General features: G+C 42.2%; 1 protein-coding gene across 1 annotated transcript in view; it reads right to left on the reverse strand.

Moving 5' to 3' along the window:
• Positions 1-17,218: 17,218 nt before the first annotated feature.
• Positions 17,219-20,524, reverse strand: part of Gpr139 (G protein-coupled receptor 139) — a 40,538-nt gene continuing 37,232 nt past the window's right edge. The window contains exon 2 of the mRNA XM_075972026.1: positions 17,219-18,876. Within this exon, the coding sequence (XP_075828141.1) occupies positions 17,942-18,876 (935 nt within the window). The 3' untranslated portion in view covers positions 17,219-17,941. The remainder of the gene's footprint in view (positions 18,877-20,524) is intronic.

Genomic DNA, 20,524 nt, shown 5'->3' on the forward strand with positions numbered 1-20,524 from the left:
TCACCTTACCTGTCTATAAAACCGGGTACAAGGTTAGTCCAACATCAGATAGAATTTCACTTTGTAAACTCAATGACAGTCATATGAGGGAGGGTGGAGGTATGGTGTGCAAAGGCCAGAGCTTTCTGGAAGACTGAAGTAAGTGAAATAAGATGTCATGCTGGTAACAAAGAAAGGCTGAATGCTGTCAACAATGACTAGCAACAATTCTGCAAGAAATTCATGAAGTAAATTGTTCATCAATAACTCTCAAAGTAATTGGAATTTTTATGTGTTGTGAATACAATACATCTTTATGAACTTAGCAAGCTTACTGTTGAGTCATTCATTAAAAACACTGTTGGCTTCCTACCTCATCATTGTTTCCTAAGTTGGGTAATTATATGAACAGTCTCTGAAAAGCAAAAGGTGTTTAACATCTACAATAAAGGTAAAATGTTAAATCCATTAGTGTGAGAAACATTGCTATTTTAACCAAGGGAATTATTAGTAGCTCAATCAACAATGTCAACTGTATTGGGATGTTAGGAGAAAGCAAAAGTTTCCCATTTATTGTCCTTAATGGAGACATTTCTGTCACCGAGATGAATTCTCCATGAATTAAGGGGAACTTGAAATCTTTCACCGGCAGAGCTTAAGTTTGAAAACTAGCAAAGGAGATGAAATTGAGACTAACAAAAATTGCCACAAAGTCCATTAAGTCATTCTGTGGAATGGTATGTCGCAAATAGCATACACATCCCCTGACATTACAGAAAGTGTACAGCCATAGAGTAGCTGAAGTAGTAGGTGTGTGTTTCTAGGTCAAGTCACGTGAAAAATCTATGCCTTTTTGCATTAGTACTCTCTCATGGATTGCGATGCTCTCACTGAGAGATGCATGGGAATCAGGATGAATCCATCCATTCTCTCTCTCTCTCTCTCTCTCTCTCTCTCTCTCTCTCTCTCTCTCTCTCTCTCTCTCTGTGTGTGTGTGTGTGTGTATGTGTTAGGTTTACTGGAATTCTACTGACCTAAATGTCATAAGAACATGACCTTTAGAATATATAAGAAACATAAGCAGACTAGTGAGTGTTTTAGTAAAACACAGCTATTACTGAAAGAACAATGAATGATGGATCCAACAAATGTGCATTGTGTAAAAGAGCCAATACACAGTAATTACTGATTTTTCATGACTTCTTTTGAGTCTATTACTTGTTCAGGTATATCTCTGAGAACTTTAGTATTTGAAAGAGTGGGGTGCTAGCAAATTAATTAGTTAATAACCCCTCCCAAAAAGCAAAAAAACAAAACAAACCTAAACAAACATACAAAAACACTCTGGAAAATTTAATTTAATTAAAAGTATCTAAATGAATCTGAAATTCTCTCCCCTGATTACATCCTGTCTGCCTTCTTATTTCACTCCAGAGAGTCAGAATAAATAGCAATGAAATTGTCAGGTTGGGAAAAGCATCAGTGCTTGGGGTTTATTCTTTGAGGAATGACTGTTTATTTTCAGAAAAAGACATTGAAGGAAATGATGAAGTAGCAGGGACTGCTATCATCCAGGGGGAGGGGAAAATAGACTAGGTGTTGGGTTGAGAGCACCTTGCTAAGCAGGATTTAAATGCTCATCCCACTTCTGTCTTCCCACCGAGTAACACTGGGGTGTTGCTTTAGCCAGGAGTGAGAAGGAGAGATCCTCTCTGAAAGCTTTGAGAGAAAAGTGACATTTACCCTAAACTCCTCTGTAAAACTTGTAACTGCAGGTTGCAACAGCTCTAAAAAGATACAAATACTTGGGTAACCTCCATTTTGACCTCACTGTCATCTTGGGTAAGAGTACCCATGTGTACTAGTATTCTTTGACTTATTAAAATATTCCTTTTAATCTTCTTAAATTTACTAGCATTGGTAAGCTGTAACTAATTGGGTAAAGTATATGTCTAAATTTAACTTAAATGTCTAGTTTAAATATAACTAAAAGGTAATGGTACCCAATTCTCAAGTGCCTTTACAGATCTAAGAGTATGGCATTTAACAGAAGAGCTTCTAACACAGAGACATGCCAGCTCCTGCAGCATCCTATAGTTCCTCCAAGAAGATGCATGGTTTCAAAAGACCTTCCACTTTAAGGCTTGCCTTTAGACATGGAAAAGCCACCCACAGAGCAAAAAGTGTCCTTCCACCTCATCATCTTCATGGACATTACACAGGGGAACAATCTTCTCATCCTGGCAAGAGAGGTAGACTAAATCCATCCCTCCACAGAAAAATCGTTGGGCCTCTTGTACTTAGCAGCTAATGGCAAGTACTGCTTCTAAGCACTGCAAGGATTACAGAGAGACTTGGGATTTCCTGTGTAGATAAAAATGCTGTTTCATTTCTCCTCATTTATCCTTCCTAGATCTGTCTAATGGCATTTGATGACTTAAGGTACAGGTAGCTCATTACTTCATTTGCTAAGATTCCTGCTAAAAATACAGACAGGTGTACCTCTTTCACAGGCTTCATAGTCATTAACAGGTTTTAGGTGTATTTTCAGAGATCCAGAATACCCAATTCCCTTTAATTGTCTTCTAAAATGTTCCTGTTCCAGTTGCCTTACAGATACCTACAGGTTCTTAAAAGGTTCTGCTGTTTTATCAAGAAATCTGGTCTGGTAAAAACTAACAGTCTCCAAAATCTATTTTAACCCTACCCATTTGCGAACATATTTTACAGGTCACTTCTGCTGCCTAGGCCAAGACCAACTTACTAAGGACCCTCCAGACAACGCCAAAACCTGCACCAGCTCCTGGGACTTCACAATTGGTACCACCTCTCCTGGCTCAAGGAAACCCACCAACTAAAATCTGGTTTTAAAATGGCATATCTGTTCTCATGCCTCATGTATTTACCTGAGCCTCACCTGTACAACCAGGGCACTTCTCTGTCTCATTCTTTCTGGCAGTTAATGACTTCCCATGGGTAGCCCCATTCATAGAGCCAATAATAAAGATATATTTTTTTCTCCTAGCCACCTGCCTTCTCATCTCCCTCAAGGAACAGCTGCCTGAGGACTCCAGGATGGCAGTAAACTGGATGCCTCTCTAGACACACCTCTTGCTGAACATGAGCCCACTAACTCCCTGCTCTCCCTTCTCCCATGTCACCCCATGCTCGCAGGAAGTAGCCAGATTTGAGTTGGCACCCCTTTATCCAAGGAGTCTAAAATGCTTGGTTGAGGGGCTTCACCTCAGCTTACTGGCACCCCTTTACCCAAAGAGTCTAACGTTTGGCTGGGGCCTTCATCCCAGCTCCCTGGCATCTATATATACCAGGATTCTAAAAATGTTTAGTTAAAAGCATCACCTCAGCCCCTAATATCCTTATCCAAAAAAGGGTAGAATGTTTGGCTGGGACTTTACCCCAGCTCCTGGCATAAGCCACCTCCTCTGGGAGTTGCCTCAGTCCAAATTCCACCTCCAAGAAAGCCTGCCAAATGGTGACCCCTCCCCAGGAAGGATCAAGAAGTTCACCAAATGGTCACCCCTCTCCAGGGAAGGCCCACCAGAGAATGAACACATGTTCTCCCAATTTTCTGTGGTATTCCCAGTTCTCTATCCCCTCTCTATGTTTTCCCAGGGGGTACCCAGGAGTGTTGGCATTCATTAAACCTAAGCATCTTCTAATTTGGTATGATTTGGTCTGATTAGGATTATTGTGTTGGCAGAGAGATTTGTCGGTCAAGGAAAAATACTTAACACCATCCATCCCAACGATGCTATTAAGACAAGAGAGATGAAAGAGTGTTTCTTCTTCTACCCACAGAGCATCCAGTGGTTCCCAAGAGAGGCTGGTCAGTTTTGAAGTGCAAGTACCAAGGGAGGCAGAGATGGCTTAGCCATCCTGGGAATATTTAAAGCCTCAGTCAGATAATCTCTTCACTCCTGAGTAGATAAAAGCTTTGCAGCTGAGTGTGGCCACACACAGAGCCTATTTGTGAGGAATAAGTGATGCCCCATGAGTTGGAACCCCACGCTGGAATCATTTTACCTTTCAGGTCTCACTTCTGAGCCCTGCTGGCCTTGGCTGGAGGTACACTCACTGAACATTTCCTCCCCATTTAGACTGGATAGGATATTAGAACAAAACAAGACTCCTTTGGTCTGAGATCGTGGCAGACAAACAAGAGTGAGCTTTTAGGAGGCTGCACCCTCTTAGTTATCTGAGAGGAGAGAATCTCAATTTAGAAAACACCTCCATCTTCTGTAGCCAGGCATGGCCTTCAGGGAGGGACTGGGACACCAGCCCAGTCACAAAACCTTTGACCTACAATTTGTCCTTCCTACAAGATGTGCTGAGGAAAAGGTGCCTAACCAATGACTGCTCCAACTTGAGACCCATGCCACTGCCACGAGTGGGAGCCCACGCCTGACAATGCCTTGAGGGTCAAGAAGCAGGGGCTAGACAGTCCAGAGACAGAACCAAACATGACTGACAAAAAAAGTCAATGCGATTTCTAATGATATGATGAACAGCAAATGGAAGTATAAGCCAAATAAGACCCCCATCCCCAAATAAAAAGCAGAGTGACCTCTCTAGGTAGGTTTATCTCCTTAGTGGATTCCAGGGAGACCAGCCTGCCTGAATGTAAATTGTAAACTCCACTTATACCATCTTCTCAGGAATGCTCATGTCAGGCTAGCCAAATCAGGACAAAGAAGACTGGATCCCCTGCTGTCTCTCAGGTCTATTTCCACTTTCCTTGTCTGATGACCACATTTCCTTGTGACTGCTGATTCTATGATGACCTCACTGTTTGGGGAAGACCATGCCCCTTTCTCTCATAGCTGTGGCCTGTCCCTTGACATAGAAGAGCATTGTACCCCAGATAATCCGTTACACTAAGAGGCACATACACATAGCATCTGAGAGCCATTTCCTGGTAGCCTCCTGGAAATCAGATATTTATAAGACTAACTTGTAATAATGTGAAGCCCTCATCTCCTGCTGGGGGATATTTGTGTTCCATCTCAGAGCCTTAGAGACGCACTTGACATAGTGTGACATGGACAGGCAACCTGTATCAACACTCACTTACCAATAGGACTACTTACATTTATGTCGTCACTGGAACTCAGTGATAACAAGCCCAATGAGAGAGGCCAGCAGCCTTCATCTAATGGTGACTACTTCACACTGATGCTTAAGCTTCTACTCTAGGGATGAGCAGTGGATGAGAGCTGCTTGAAAGAGCTAGTTTGGAACTGCAGCTACATCATGACATTAGATAGAGCCTGTAGTGATGGATGGCTTGCCTTCTTCCTTCCAAACCCTTGATACTCTGTCTTTTTCAAAGACTGTCACCGGATGATAGCAGTGAATGATATACTTTCTCTGCCTTGGAAGAGGTGGAGATCCAGGACACAGTATCGCTAAATCCTTTATCTTGGAAGTGGCCTCATTAACTCCCAGTGGACCCAGGTGCTGAGACAAGGCTCTGCACATTCAGTATTCTTATAGAGGGAAATAAATATGATGCCTTTTAAACATGTCTGTTAATAGTTTCTAGCAATTTCCAACATCTTAAATATAATCCAGCTATTCCCATTTGGAGTCAGTAGTGTTGTTATTCCCATCTTATAGATAACAGAGCAGGAACTAAGGGGCCAGAAAGGCTCATTTGACATTCCTTAATTACATAGTGGAGGAGCCAGGATTCAAACCTGAATCTTCATGGCTCTTTCACAGGTGTCTTATGCTTGCATGAGTTTCAGGGTTCCATGTGTTTGGCTTGGGCCCTGAATTTGTTCACTCCTAAAAGTCATATTTGGTGTTAGTCAAAGTCATTTCAAATTGATTTGATTCAGAGCGTTTAGGAACTTCTGTGAGAGCTTGGAGAGGTGAGGAAACCAAGGTCACGGAATCTCTGTTCCCAAAGAGAACATTTTTTTAGAAATGTCCTTACAGACAAACAATGCTTTGAGGAGAGAGAACTGGGATATTTTCTTAAGCATCATTGCAGTATAGGCACCTGACTGCTTCTCTGGGTTGTGAAATTTCTGGACCCATATTTTGTTAGAGTCTCTAGGCCAGGAGGCACGAGTATGGGGTGACCAGGTTCTCCTGCAATTGGTTCTGTATTAGCACATTGCAGGAACTACTTGTCATACTCACAGAGTTATTTAGAAGTCAATTTATCTCCATCCTGCTCTTTCTCTACAACCTCAGTGGAGAAGAAAGGCCACCTACCACTCCACATTCAATTTCAACACTGAAGTCCAGGACCAATCTCGGCAAAAATACCACTTTCCAGGGTTGGGGTGTGGGAATCAGAAAAATAAGTAAAAAGGGTTGTTGAAATAGGAGCGGCGGGGCTGTGTCCCCAGCACCCGGCTGCCCACATGGCTAGCTTAAGCTTATGCCCCGAAATAATTACACGGAAACTGTATTCTTTTAAACACTGCTTGGCCCATTTCTATCTAGCCTCTTCTATGCTAACTCTCGCACCTGGACTAGCCCATTTCTAATAATCTGCTGTAGCCCACGAGCTGGCTTACCAGAGAAGATCTTAACCTGCGTCTCTCTGGAGTGGGAGAATCATGGCGACTCCTTCACTCAGCTTCTTTCTCCCAGCCTTCCGTTCTGTTTACTCCACCCACCTAAGGGTGGGCCTATCAAATGGGCCTAGCAGTTTCTTTATTGCTTAACCAATGAAATCAACAGATTGATATATGACACTCCCACATCAAAGGGTGAAGACATGAATAAAATAATAAAACAGAAAAATAGGATAGCATCAGAAGGGAGTTCCAGTGAATACTGAAATCGCCCTTACAACTACTTTTATACTCCAATACAAAAGAGGGGAGAAGGCAACAAAAGACTTCTTTAACATGATACAAAGGAGAACTGAACAATTAATTGCTTTAACACTTTGAGAAATCAAGCCATTAACATTCTGTTGTTTAGGCAGTGAAGCTACCCTAGCCACACATCCTGAAGGCAGCCACTCCCCAGGTAAACTCCTACTACAAAAGAAGGAGCAAAAGTATGCTTGCACATCCTGATGATTTGTCAGGGTGAAGTAGATCTACCTGTTTGAGCCATCTTAATGTGAAAAGAACCAAGTAGCCACATCCTGAGTCAGGGTGTGTAGCCCTGATTATTGTCATCAAATTTGAGCAGCCTCCAAACTCTCTGACCCACAGACAAGGTGGAAATAGGCCCACATTTTTGGGCCTCCACACATGAAATGTGACTCCCTGTGCCACTCCTGATTGATCTGTACAATTTAGAGAAGGGATGCCATGTATGGGGGTCAACCCTCTTCACTCTGTTTCTCAGGCTAGCTTGTCCACCAGAGGGAAGAGTTCATCCTACATTCTATTTTCCCTTCGGGACACTAACTATGACATGCTCCAAGTCAGGCTTCACAAAGATAGTCTGAAGTCTCATCTCTGAATGTCTTCAGTTGGCGTCAGTCTGGGAGGCAGAAAGTCTGCTTGCAGTCATCAAAATAATTGTTTTCTATGAAAGCCCAGTCTGTCTGGGTGTTGGCTCCAATATCTGGGTTAGTTAGATGGTATTCCACTGACCTTAGGTTCAACCAATGTCCTCTAATCCATCTTTCCAGAAACAGAGCCTGCCCTCAGGCCCTATCAATCCATCCTAAACCTATTTCAAAGCTTGTTCTAGATCCAGAATGGGTGGTAGAGAGCTATCAGCTGTGTGATCTGCACTTGAGTTTCATCTGCGAGAGGTGCACGTATGGTGAAATCTCAGTCAAACACGGAGTATGAGTCCGTGAGGAAACACATGGCAGACTGTTGGGGAGAGTTGCTATAAGCTCTCATGGCTGGCAAAATGTCTCTAAGTAGGCAAGAGTGCCTCAGTCTTGGCTGGGTATCGGAAAACTTGGGCAAGATCTTGAAGACTCTGATGCCTTTGGTTCTTTTAGAAAGTTTGGATTGATCACATGTGGGCTTGGTATCTGGAAGTATGTTTTTAACAGCACCAGGTGAATCTCAAGTGCAGCTGAGGCTTGGGACTCATTAAATATAAACTATGTAAAATCTCCCTGTAATAGATTTCCTAAAGGGTGATTCTTGCTTCCTAGTAGGTGTAGAAGTAGGCAAAGAAGCATGGAGTTGGCTTTCTGACTCTGAACTGCATTGTGAAAGAGCTCCCATACAGCTGCTTATTAGCCATGGCTAGGTGAGGGGAAAGTTTCAACAGTTTCATCAGGCCTTTACCTCCCAACTTTTGTTTCTTAACTAAAGATATCAGATATCTGGTTTAGACAATGGTATATGCTGGGAATTGTCAGCAGCCTTTGTGCATCTGTTCTAATGATCTCTGTATATGCTGGATAATGAAAACTTTCCTTTTACACCATGGCTATAACATTTTGCCTGCAGAAATCATTCTGTTTACAGAAAAAACATTTGAAGAGTTTTAAAGAACATTGATCTCTGTAGCTTGTTCTGGAATTGGGATCTACAAAACTTCTCAAGGATGAGGGACCATTGGTTTAAAGTGTGCTAGTGCAAGGCCATGCAAGGCCACTCAAGGCCACTGCAGCTTTAGTGCATGGAGGAATCACATGGGGTGCTATTAAAATCCAGATGTTTTATCACCTGGTGTTGGGTCTGTGGTTATAGTCCTTCCTTCCTTCCTTCCTTCCTTCCTTCCTTTCTTTCTTTCTTTCTTTCTTTCTTTCTTTCCTTCTTTCGTTCTTTCTTTCTTTTTTTTTTGGTTTCTCAAGACTGGGTTTCTCTGTAGCTTTGGAGTCTGTCCTACTAGCTTTTGTAGACCAGGCTGGCCTCGAACTCACAGAAATCTGCCTGCCTCTGCCTCCAAAGCACTGGGATTAAAGGTGTGTGCCACCAGCGCCTGGCTAGTTCTACACTTCTTAAAAGGTTACAGGTAATGCACATGTTGCTGACAGGTACAAAGTCTCAGTGGAAACGAATTTTATATATATATATATATATATATATATATATATATAATTACATCTTAAATCTTCTTACAAAATTAAATCATGATTGGATCTGGGTAGACAGCTCAGTTTAAACAGCTGGATAGAAGTTCATGTAAAAAGCCGGGTACAGGAGCATGCATTTGTGAACCCAATGCAGGGAGCTGGGGCCAGCAGTATCACTGAGACTCACTGACCAGTCAGCCTAGTAAAGTCAGTCAAGACCCAATGTGAGATTCCCTGTCTCAAAAAATGACAGGAGCAATTGACCTCAGATCTTGATATACTCAGGTACACACACACACACACACACACACACACACACACACACACACAGAGAGAGAGAGAGAGAGAGAGAGAGAGAGAGAGAGAGAGAGAGAGAGGTGATGATGATGATGATAATGCTATGGGGAGAGGGAGGACAACTTTCTATTTTCATATCTAGAATTTCCCAGACACTTGCTCTGTCATGGGCATTTTCAGAACCTCGGACAGGGACACACCCGCTAGTCTTAAAGGAGAAAGGCCAACTGGTAAAACTCTGTGTGGAAGCCTTTGTAAAATGATGACATCAAAAATATTATTTCTGAGAATGATTCAGGGAAAATGTAAAAGTCTATACTTGATTTTGTTTTCCTCATTTCTTATTGTTATCTTATTTGCAGTGCTGAAATTTGGTTCTGTCAGATTACATCAAACACACAAATTGGGTCGTGAAGAGAAAGCACAGGGTATTATGCCTGGATGATTTTTGGCTCCTCATTAATGGAATCTGAGGATGACTGTAGTCTAAATATCAAGTTTGGATGAGGAAAAGGCTAATGGGACCAAACTGCTAATTTAGGCCCAGGAACACTGGATGTCAACGACAACATGTCAAGGTGGTCTGCTGAAGGGGCTCTTGGAAGCAGGCAGGCCTGGATTTAAATACCAACTCATGAGTTACTCATTGTTATTTTGGGTAAATTTAATTTAATTTCCATTAGAATCTCTTTTTTTTCCACTTGGAAAATAGAGATGAGTTTGTTCCCCTTCAAGATTCATGAGGACAGAAGTGAGATGACCACATCCATCCCTTGCTTTAGATACCCAGTGGTTTCCCTTCAGGATCTTGACCAGGGCACAAAGCTCTGCATGCTTTGACTCCTGCCACCTTGCCCTGCCTTATTTCATAACATCCCTTTGCTATGTCACGATGCATCAGCAGTTCCAGTCTTCTGGCCTCCCACTAGTGCTCAAGGTCATTTCCATTTCAAGGCCTTTCCCTTTGCTGGTCCCTATGCCCTGGCTGCGTTCTCTTTTGTCTGGGCTCCAGCTCTTTGGCCACCTACTCAAACAGAGCTTTCTTGAATGGGTTATCGCACATCGTTGCTTACTTCTGTTTTTCTCAGCACTCATCGCTGTCTGCTTTAATCTAACTTGCTTTCTCCAGTTCCATCTCTCTCCATGGAGGATGCCGGCCATTAGAGGTTTATATGTCTTGTTCACTAACAAATTACTGACTAGAATAGATTTTGGCACATGATACATCTTAATAAGTATCAGTCAAATGAATAAATGACTAAAGGAATGCCCAGGGCCCAGTGGCTTAACAATGAATGACTGCATTCTATCCTTAGACATATTTAAGTTGATAGTCTGGTCACTGGAAATTATGAGGACTGATATGAGGAATTTATGATCATGAAAGTTTAAAGCAAGCTTTGAAAGGTATATGATATATTTTGTGTTTTTTGTAAAATGTGTAGAAAGATTACTGGAATTGTGTTTACTAACATGAAGTTTTTTTGCTCTTGAGTAAGGGGAGTTTTCTTAGTTTTTTTTTTAATCTTTGGATGATATAATCTCAGAGAGCCTCACTGTCCCTTGAAAAACTCAATGACAGTAAAAAAATAAAACTCCAGACTTTGTTGTTTATTCTGCAGTTGTTTCTAGTCTCTCTCTCTTCTTGATCTATTCATTACTTGCTGCATGAGGGGTCTGGCCACTGTAAATGAACCAGTTGCCCTCCCTCCCTCATCAACTTCTGTTTGAGTGTTAGGAGTGGAAAGCATCTATAGAAACATCAGAAGGAAAGGAAGGATTCTGGGGGACCATTACTCTAGCTTTGTCTCTGGCATCCGAAGTCTGACAACAGTATATGGAAGAGCCCCGTTCTGGAAAGCCCCTCTTCCAAGATGCCAGCTCACAAGCAGCTGCAATTTCATTCTTTTGTTTAATGTCAGAGCAGAGGGGGAGGGGTTTTCCATGTGTCCCAACAGTGCTTTCTGGTTCTTGCTCAGGCCATTGTTAAGAGTCTCCTGAGTAAAGCCTCTATGTTGAAACCTGAGTGTGACTTGGCTCTCTGTGCTGCAGAGAAGCAGACTCTGAGAGCAGCCACCAAAGCTCATTTGTGGCATCGATAGACATCCTCACGCAGGTTTCTTCTTTGGATTTCATACAAACACTTCCTGCTGCAGTTTTAGCCCAGTTCCTCTGGTTACATCTCACTTGGAAAGAAATACTGTGTCACTGTTATTCTGTAGCTAATAGAGCTCATGTGCAGGGTAGCACCCTGTGCAGAGTTCAGGGCAAGGTCTTCCCCTCCCTGTTGCCTTATTTGCTCTCTTTAAATCAGGAAACTCTTTTCCTTCGTTTCAGGGCATCACGGTAACACATTCTCTCAACAAACCCAGGGTTTTCAGTGTCTATTCATACCCCATAGATGCAAGCCTCTCATTCCTCCTGTTGTGTCTGGCAAGTATTTGGATTAATTGCACACCCTCCAAAGAGGCTGAGCCATCATTTAGCAGAATGTATTAATAAAAGGCTCATTATCTAACGGTTCAGCCTCCATCGGCTCACGCTCATCCTGCCTCTCTGAGGTGGTGAGAAAATTAATGAGGATACTGCGGCATGGCTAGCAGATCCTGTGACCCCTTTGACAATTTTGTTCCTGCTGTTCTGCACCTCTCCTCAGCTTTTATGTCACCTTCAGCCTCTAAGTTGATGCAAAGATGGATTGTGACAATAGTTGGTGGGCGGCTGTCAGAACTGACGGTGGGTTGTGTGGGAAAATGCATCGAGAGTGTGAGAGCTGATACAATCAACTTAAAGAAAAGTTCTACTTTACAGAGAAATGTCAAGCTGTGTATTTTAATTATGATGCAGTTATAATATATCTCGTGCTTGGGTGACCTGGGGGGTGACCTGGGCTCGATGAGCTTTAGAACCAGACAATACTCTCCACTCTACAAAAGGGGCATGAAAATAATGTGACCTTTTGGAGGATGACTCAGATGGTCCAGTGAGATACAGTCAAAAGGGTAACATACTGAGTGACCTGGGCTTCATCCTGAATGTATCCATTCACCTCTTTGGGTTTAGCATCCTTACCTGTAAAGTGTTTTACTAGGGAAGCTGTAAAAATTCTGGTACTGATAAGCACCCTGTGAGGTACTTACTGGAAAGGTGATCAGCCCCCGTTGTGAAGAGGAAATCGAGACTCAGGGGGATTGAGAACATTGCCCAAGGTCACATAGCCCACAGTGCTCCACTCCAAACCATATGTGTCTCACCACAAGACCATCTCCATGCCTTGCAGACAAATGGAAAATATTAAAATTTGTAGCCCTTTCCTGATAAGGACAATCCTTCAGGTTATAGTTTTGAAGGAGCTCCTGAAGGGCACACATCTGGACTGTAGTACTGCTGGGACAAGAATCCACGACTGCCTGACATAGAAGTCTGAGCACTTTGCCAGGTGCTAATTCTATTTTGTATTTAATTGTTTCTATTGAGCTATGCATTTTTCTCTGTTCCCCTCCCTTTCTCCCCTCTCCTCTTCTACTCTCTCCTGTGACCCCCACACTCCCAATTTACTCAGGAAATCTTGTCTTTTTCTGCTTCCTATTTAGATCCATGTATGTCTTCCTTAGGGTCCTCTTTGTTGTCTAGGTTCTCTGGGGTTGTGAATTGTAGGATGGTTTTCCTTTGCTTTATGTCTAAAAGCCACGTATGAGTGAGTACACATTATATTTGTCTTTTTGGGTCTGGGTTACTTCACTCATTTGTTTTTTTCTAGTTCCATCTATTTGCCTGCAAATTTCAAGATGTCATTATTTTTTTTTTACCACTGTGTAGTACTCCATTGTGTAAAAGTACCACATTTTCTTTATCCATTCTTCAGTTGAGGGGCATATAGGTTGTTTCCAGATTCTGGCTATTATGAATAATGCTGCTACGAACATAGTTGAGCACATGCTTTCTGTAAAGCAAAGGACATGGTCAACAAGAGAAAACAGCAGCCTACAGAATGGGAAAAGATCTTCACCAACCCCACATCAAACAGAGGTCTGATCTCCAAAATAAACAAAGAACTCAAGAAAGTGGTCATCAAAAGAACAAATAATCCAAGAAAAAAATGGGGTACAGACCTAAACAGAAAACTCTCAACAGACGAATCTCAAATGACTGAAAGACACTTAAGGAAATGTTCAACATCCTTAGCTATCAGAGAAATGCAAATCAAAACAACTCTGAGATTCCATCCTACACCTGTAAGAATGGCCAGGATAAAAAAAAACACTGATGACAACTTCTGCTGGAGAAATTGTGGGGTAAAATGAACATTCCTGCATTGCTGGTGAAAGTGCATACTGGTACAGCCCTTTTGGATATTAGTATGGCGATTTCTCAGAAAATTAGGAAACAATCTACCTCAACCCAGCAATACTACTTTTGGGTATATACCCAAAGGATGCTCAATCGTGCCACAAGGACATGTGCCATGTGCTAATTCTATTTATGATTACAGACCTTACTGCTACAAAGACTCACAGAGGATGCAATCACAATAGAACCCAGATTTATACCCAGTAATGAGTAATTTAGGATTACAGCAAACTGAACTTTGTGGTCTAACCTTTTGAAATCTACATGGCCAACAAAGAAGCAGGTGGGATTCTGGTGTTTTTTTTCTTTTTTGCTTCTTTTTTTTTTGGTCATTTTTTTTTGGTTGTGTGGGTTTTTTGTTTTTGTTTTGTTGTTTTTGTTTATTTGTGAGGCTAACCTTTAATGACTGAGTCATCTTTTCATCCCAAGATTCTATTTTTGTGCTAAATTTAATACACCATGTAAGTAAAATGCTAATTTAAAAATATTTCAAAGCTTTCATCAGTATTTTGATATTTGGGGAACATTATACTAATGAGATAACTCAGCTCCATATAGACAAACATCATATAAAATTAATTATGTGTAGAAACAATAACATCAACAAACTCCAAAACAAACAAATTGAGCCCATAGAAATAGAGAATGGAAAGATGGTTACCAGAGGTTAGGAAAGTGGGAGCCGAGCAGCGGGAAGTTGTTGGTCAAAGGGAACAAAGATTAGTTTAGACAGAAGAATCTTCCATAGAAGGAGTTCTCTAACCAAAATAATGTATTACAAACTTCAAAATGGACACAAAAGTTTCAAATGTATCAACAGAAATATATAAGTGAGGCAGAGTAGTAATTTGCTTGATTTAATCATTGCACATTTAATACATATATCAAAACATCACATTGCACCCCATAAATGTATATCATTATGATTTATCAATTAAAAATAACATGAATAAATACCAGCATTCTGCAGTTGATCAAACATAGATGCAAATAGCAAACACCAAGTGCGCACCATATTAGAATTTATTAGAATACAAACTAGTCCAAACACAATATAGTATCTAGTTAAGAAAATAAGAGCATTTACTATTTTACGACGGCAGCCTCCCGTTCCATTTTTGAACAGTAGTAGTCAACATTAGAGTCCTTAATGCACTTTCAAAGGGCTCCCCAAGTCGGACAAGTAGGCACCAGCTGTGCAAAAATAACCCTTTTCTATTGCAAGGTTTTTGGAACATGGGTGTTCATGCCTTCACATGGCTTATTCTTTATGGGTTGTCTGCTGTACCTCTTGTTTCCTTCCCCAAGCCTCCAGTTGCTAAGAAAAAGACTTGGCATGTACGTGTATGGCACTGTCACCATGTTCAAGGACACAAATCATACAGCAATGGAGGTGATAGTGAACAGTCTTTGAAAGAAGCACCACAAAAACCCAGGCTAAGGGGCTTGCCCTTAGCAGCAGCTGTTTATGTGACAGGCTTCAATAGTCAAGGCTTCGTTTCCAAACCTGGCCAGAATGAAAAGGCTTATAATTTTTTAAGTTAAAAAGAACTTCACCATTGTCCATTATTATTATTATCAATAATAAAATGAATTTCCCCTCTGTGATCATAAACAAACTTAAACTTTAGGTGATATATATATCTTTTGGGTTAGGTTGATTGTATATATTTATATTTATTTATATCAGCCTAACCCAAAGGGTATCCACGTGCATTTTAAACAGAAGATGCAGCAACTCTCTGGAGTGCCTTCACGGATTAGCTTAAAAGAGAAATTGAAAATGTAGTCAGAAAAGAGAGATGCTGCCACCCTACCTGGTAGAACCTCTACTGTTAAGAAAAGTAGTAAATGAGTGTCTGGGGAAAGCATTCCCAGGTGAAACACAGCTTTTAAGCAATTAATTGTTTTCAGTACAATTAAAACCACAGAGCAGACAGTGTTGAGAGTCAGACTCACTCTCCACCTTGCGTACGTCCTCAAAATGGAATCACTTGACTTTTAAATATATTGCACTTCGAATTGCTTATGTATAGCTCAAACTAACATTTCCAGAGCTATGCACTTTAAAAATAAATAAACACACGTATATAATACATATTCAGCATAGGTAGCCTTTGGTCAGTGTTTACTTATGGGGGTGCCGTGGAATTGGGTCATACACACAGCTAATGAACATACATTCAGTTGTACATGCTGGGGGGAAAAGGAAGAAATGCAATTCAAGAGATGTGGGGGATTTTGCTCACATTTCACTGACTGAGCAAATGCTCTGGGGGGCAAGCGAGATGGAAGTTAGGACTCTGCTGATCCCTCATGTGGATAACTTCTGCAAACTCTTCAGGGGTCGTGGCTTGCTGCATCCAGGTCCCGATGTTCTCAGACACACCCCGATGATGCAACACGTTCCCTAAACACCAGCTGACTATTGTCGTCAACCACAGTATCAGTAACCTGTCCCAACACTGGAGAAAAATGTAGCTTCTTGGGTGTTCAAAGGTCCTCCTTCCCAAGGGACTATGCACAGGAACCACGGCCCCATAAGGTCATTCTCTTTTGCATTGACTTTCGAATCTAACCATAGGGTCTGGTGAGACTCTCCCATAAGCCGTTTTAAAGGGATAAAAACTAACACCATCAGGAACAATACAATCCCGAACCACACTGAGTTAGTACTGAAGGGCCTTGGCCAAAGTTTAGCACTTGTGTTGGCCCAGGGACCTTTTCATCCCATTCCATTGCTGAGGAACCCCTTAAGATGACAGAGATATGCCTTCCAACTCAGGGAGAAAATGCAATAAAAATCAAACCTATGGAACCAAGTGGTCCAGGTAACTATGTTTAATTTGGTCACCAAAATGTCATGCAGTTTCAAAATCATTTTGGAAGATTTCTTCCAAACCAGGAATGGGTTTAAATACTGGGAATCTGGAAAAGGGACACAAATAAAATGCAAAACAATAGGGACTCTAGCATGAATATTCCCTTTAAAGGGCGCCACAGGCCCAGTTTAATATACTCATGTCTATATGTGTGCACTCTATGTCTGCACATGGACAGGGTAATTCTCAGGGCAACCCCTATCCACTGCATCCTAGATTTGTTCTTTCAAATCTAGGCAAAGGGAGGATAATAAGTTTTTTTTTATCACCTATGAAATGCATCTGAGTTTGATAACAGGCACCACCTGACTGAGTCACTTACAACAAAGGACAGACCAATAGTTGGCACAGTCACCCCTCTATGAAAGTTGTGTCTGTATTTAGGGTCTTCTACGGCCATGCCAGCTTGGGCTGTGGTGGGATCTAGGCAGCCCTTCTCAACAGAAGAGCTACAGTTTCTGACCCCTGGACTAGTATCTCCAGTTAAGGAGTCACTTCATGGAAAGCATTTGGCGAGGGCTTGAGCAAGCAAGGATGCAGGGCTAAGAACTTGACACACAGAAGGTGTCTCCGGGAAGTGTGTGCAGCGCTCTAGCAAGAAGTGATGTTGGATGCAAATATCACATACAGCTCACACAGGGATGAGTTGAAACAGAGGCAAGAGTGGGCTTGATTTTTTGTTTTTCTGGGCTCAAGAATTCCTCCTTCCCCCTACACATCAGGCAGGGTCTTTGTTTTAGAGGAGACATAAAAATGATCTACACATTATGGCAAATAGAAAACTACACCTTAGACGCCAGGTCTAAGGGACATAGTTATGTTTGTTTGGAACCTCCCCATAGACATTCCAGGGACAGTTTGGATGATATTTTACACTTCTTTCTCCCCACGCTGTCATTCTGCAGCCAGAGTTGCTAGGGTCACTGGGAGAACACAACCCTTTCTAGGACAAAGGGTATCTTGGAAAAAAATATCCCAAATCAGTCAATCCTGTTGGCTGCTGGAAATAGTACAGGGAATCAATGGGTAACCTCAACTCTTGGAAGAAGAGTATGGCTCAGCTACACACTGTGGTGGCTTGGTGGACCACAATTTGAGCGGTTGGTTCCTAGTAGCTGTAGATGGTACCAGCACTAACTACTCTATTGTGGTCTTTATTGGTCACGGTATTATGGCATTTATAACATTTATAACTGCCAATGGCATCTTTAAGCCAGCAGGCACCGTGACTACCTTTGTGAATTTGTGAAAATAAGTGCACGAAGAAAAACAAGATGTATTCTCTCCTTTCTTCTCTTTCCTCTTCTCATCCTGCCAGTCTGAGAGCTGCTCAGTCTGTGGAGAGAGGAAATCAGGTTAGCACTCTTAAGGAGAGCTGTTCAAGCCAGAGCATGGGACAACCTCTCATCTGGAAACAGATTACACAAAAGGCACAAGTGCCAGCCCTATAGGGTCACGGGGACACTTTTATAGGCTTTCCATGTTTGTCGTACTGGTACACCAGCATCTTGATGCAGTGTGAGTTTGCTGGAGAGATCCAGGGACTACTTGTTATGGAAAAGTTATGGTTGGTGTAGAACTGCACAGGCTGCTTCTGGCACTTGAACAAGGCCTTGAGTGTAGCCGCTGCCATGGTGCGGAACCGCTTGCTGATAAAGCAGTAGAGGAAGAAGTTGATGGCTGTGTTCAGAAGGGCCAGCATGTTGGCGACATCCAGCATGATGTGAACCAGCCAAGGGTTCTGGATGGGCGATCCGTAGAGGTGGTAGAGAATCATGATGATGCGGGGGGCCCAGAGGGTGGCAAAGATGGAGGTGATGGTGAACAAGATGGCAGTGGTCTTCCCTGTGGAATAGCCACGGAGGCGGAAGTTGCTCTTCCTCCTGAGCTTGTAGACAATGATTGAGTTCAAAATGAAGAAGATGGAGCAGGGCACCAGGTACACAGTGAAACAGTGGATCCAGACAAGAACATGATGCATGGAGGTGCTGGTGTAGTCTTCAGTCCAGATGTTAGGCCACCAGTAGTAGGGGATGCTGGTCAGGAAGCAGGTGATGTAAACACTCACAATGACTTTTCGGGTCCTGGCTGGGTAGGAAACGGTGTGGTATTTGAGTGGGTGACAGACAGCGATATATCTGTCAACAGTTAAGGGGACTGTAATCCAAATGGAGGTGTGGATGGAGGAGAACTCCAGCACTTCTATAATCTTGTCAGGGATCTGGGGCATCTGCACGCTCAGAATGAAGTCTTCTAACAGGAAATCCACGAAGACGATGAAAAAGAGGACCAAGATGTCGGCAGCAGCAAGTGCCAGCAGATAGTTGTAGGAGGACTTCTGTCTCCTGGCCACTAGTTGAGAGAGGATGATGACTGTCAAGATATTTGCTGTGGAGATAAGAGAATCAAGGTCATACCCAAGGCAGAGTTGACTGTTGGCTACTGGAGAGGGCCTGGGCTTGAGGTTTCTAGGGTGCTCCAATACATGCCAAAGGATCAAATGGGTGTTTCTGTGGGACACTCAGCACCACAAATCACACCTCAGATGGACATCTGGATACAATTTGAATATATACTCATGTACCTCCTGCAGCTGTGAGAGGTGATGCGGTTATCACCCAACTATAGGTGTGAAACTGGATCCCTGAGTGCTCAGGACACTCAGTGTTGAATCCCTGAATTCTCATTGTCTGTCTGACTGACTTTGTGGAAATTTGGGTGTGATGGTTAATATTGATCACCAACTTGGCAGGATCTAGGATCTCCCAGGAGACAAGCCTACAGACATATCTGTGAAGGAGAACTTGACTGAATTTATTGAGATGGGAAGGCCCACCCTAAAAGTGGTGGCACTGTTCCTTTGACTAGAATCCTGGACGAAATACAAAGGAAAAAGCTAGCTGAGCATAAACGTTCATCTCTCTCTACTTTCCAACTGTGGACACAATGTGACCGGCAGTCTCTTGCTTCCGCTGCCATGACTTTCCCTCCATGACAGGTTGGACCCTCAAAGTGTGGGCCAAAAGCAAACCCTTCCTCCCTCCAGTTGTCTTTTTTTCTCAGCAATTTATTACAGCAACAAGACAAGTGAGTGATTCAATGGGGCTAGGAAGCCTTTGCCTCCAAGGTGCCTGAGCTGCACACCTTCCTTGTTGTGGGGTTGGGAACAGAACCCAAGATTTTTGCGTATTGACAAATGCCCCGCCACTTGGCTACATCTTCAGCAGCATGACTCTTAAGAACTTTCATTACACTTATATTCTAGGACCTTCTTTTCAGTGCTTTTAAGGGATGACCTGCACATCAATTTTAAACTGATTTTTGGAGCAAGTGATCAACATACATTGTGAGTACTTAAAAACAATAACAAAAAAGGAAATTTCTCTTCTTCTTCTGTTCTCTAATCATCCTATTTCTTTTCCCTTAGGATCATCATAGCCAATACATAATTGATATACATATATGCCCAATTTATCACACATATAATATTTATACAAGTAATAGCAAAGTATTCTTGTTCCCAGGGTTAGATGGGTATTTAAAACACACACACACACACACACACACACACACACACACACACACACACACACACAATCCCCAATCAGTTTTATAAATATGGGTCTCCCAGAATAAGATGCATTTAGAAAGGCATTATGGAATAATTCAAAAGCAATAAGTTACCCTGTAGATGATATCTGAAAGTTGTTTAGATAAAACTGATTCTCATTCATTTTTACAATTCAAACTTTTTTGCATTCATATTCTACAATCCTGACACTGTCAATCTTGCTTTGCAAATGAGGGTCTCTGAGAGCTTATGTCCTTTGTCTGAGGTGTAAGAACAGAGCCAGAATCTGATCTCCTCCCTTTCCTCCCTCTTCTCCTCCCTTCCCCCTTCCTGCCCCTCCCCTACCTGTTACCTTTCTTCCTCCCACTTCTTATATCTCAGGAGCCTTTTCAAACATTACCTGAGACTGATATGGTGATGTGTGCCTATAACCCAACCCTAGAACGAGGGAGGCTAAAGCAAGGG

Source organism: Microtus pennsylvanicus, chromosome 5 (genome assembly GCF_037038515.1).
Source record: "Microtus pennsylvanicus isolate mMicPen1 chromosome 5, mMicPen1.hap1, whole genome shotgun sequence".
NCBI classification, from domain to species: Eukaryota; Metazoa; Chordata; class Mammalia; order Rodentia; family Cricetidae; genus Microtus; species Microtus pennsylvanicus.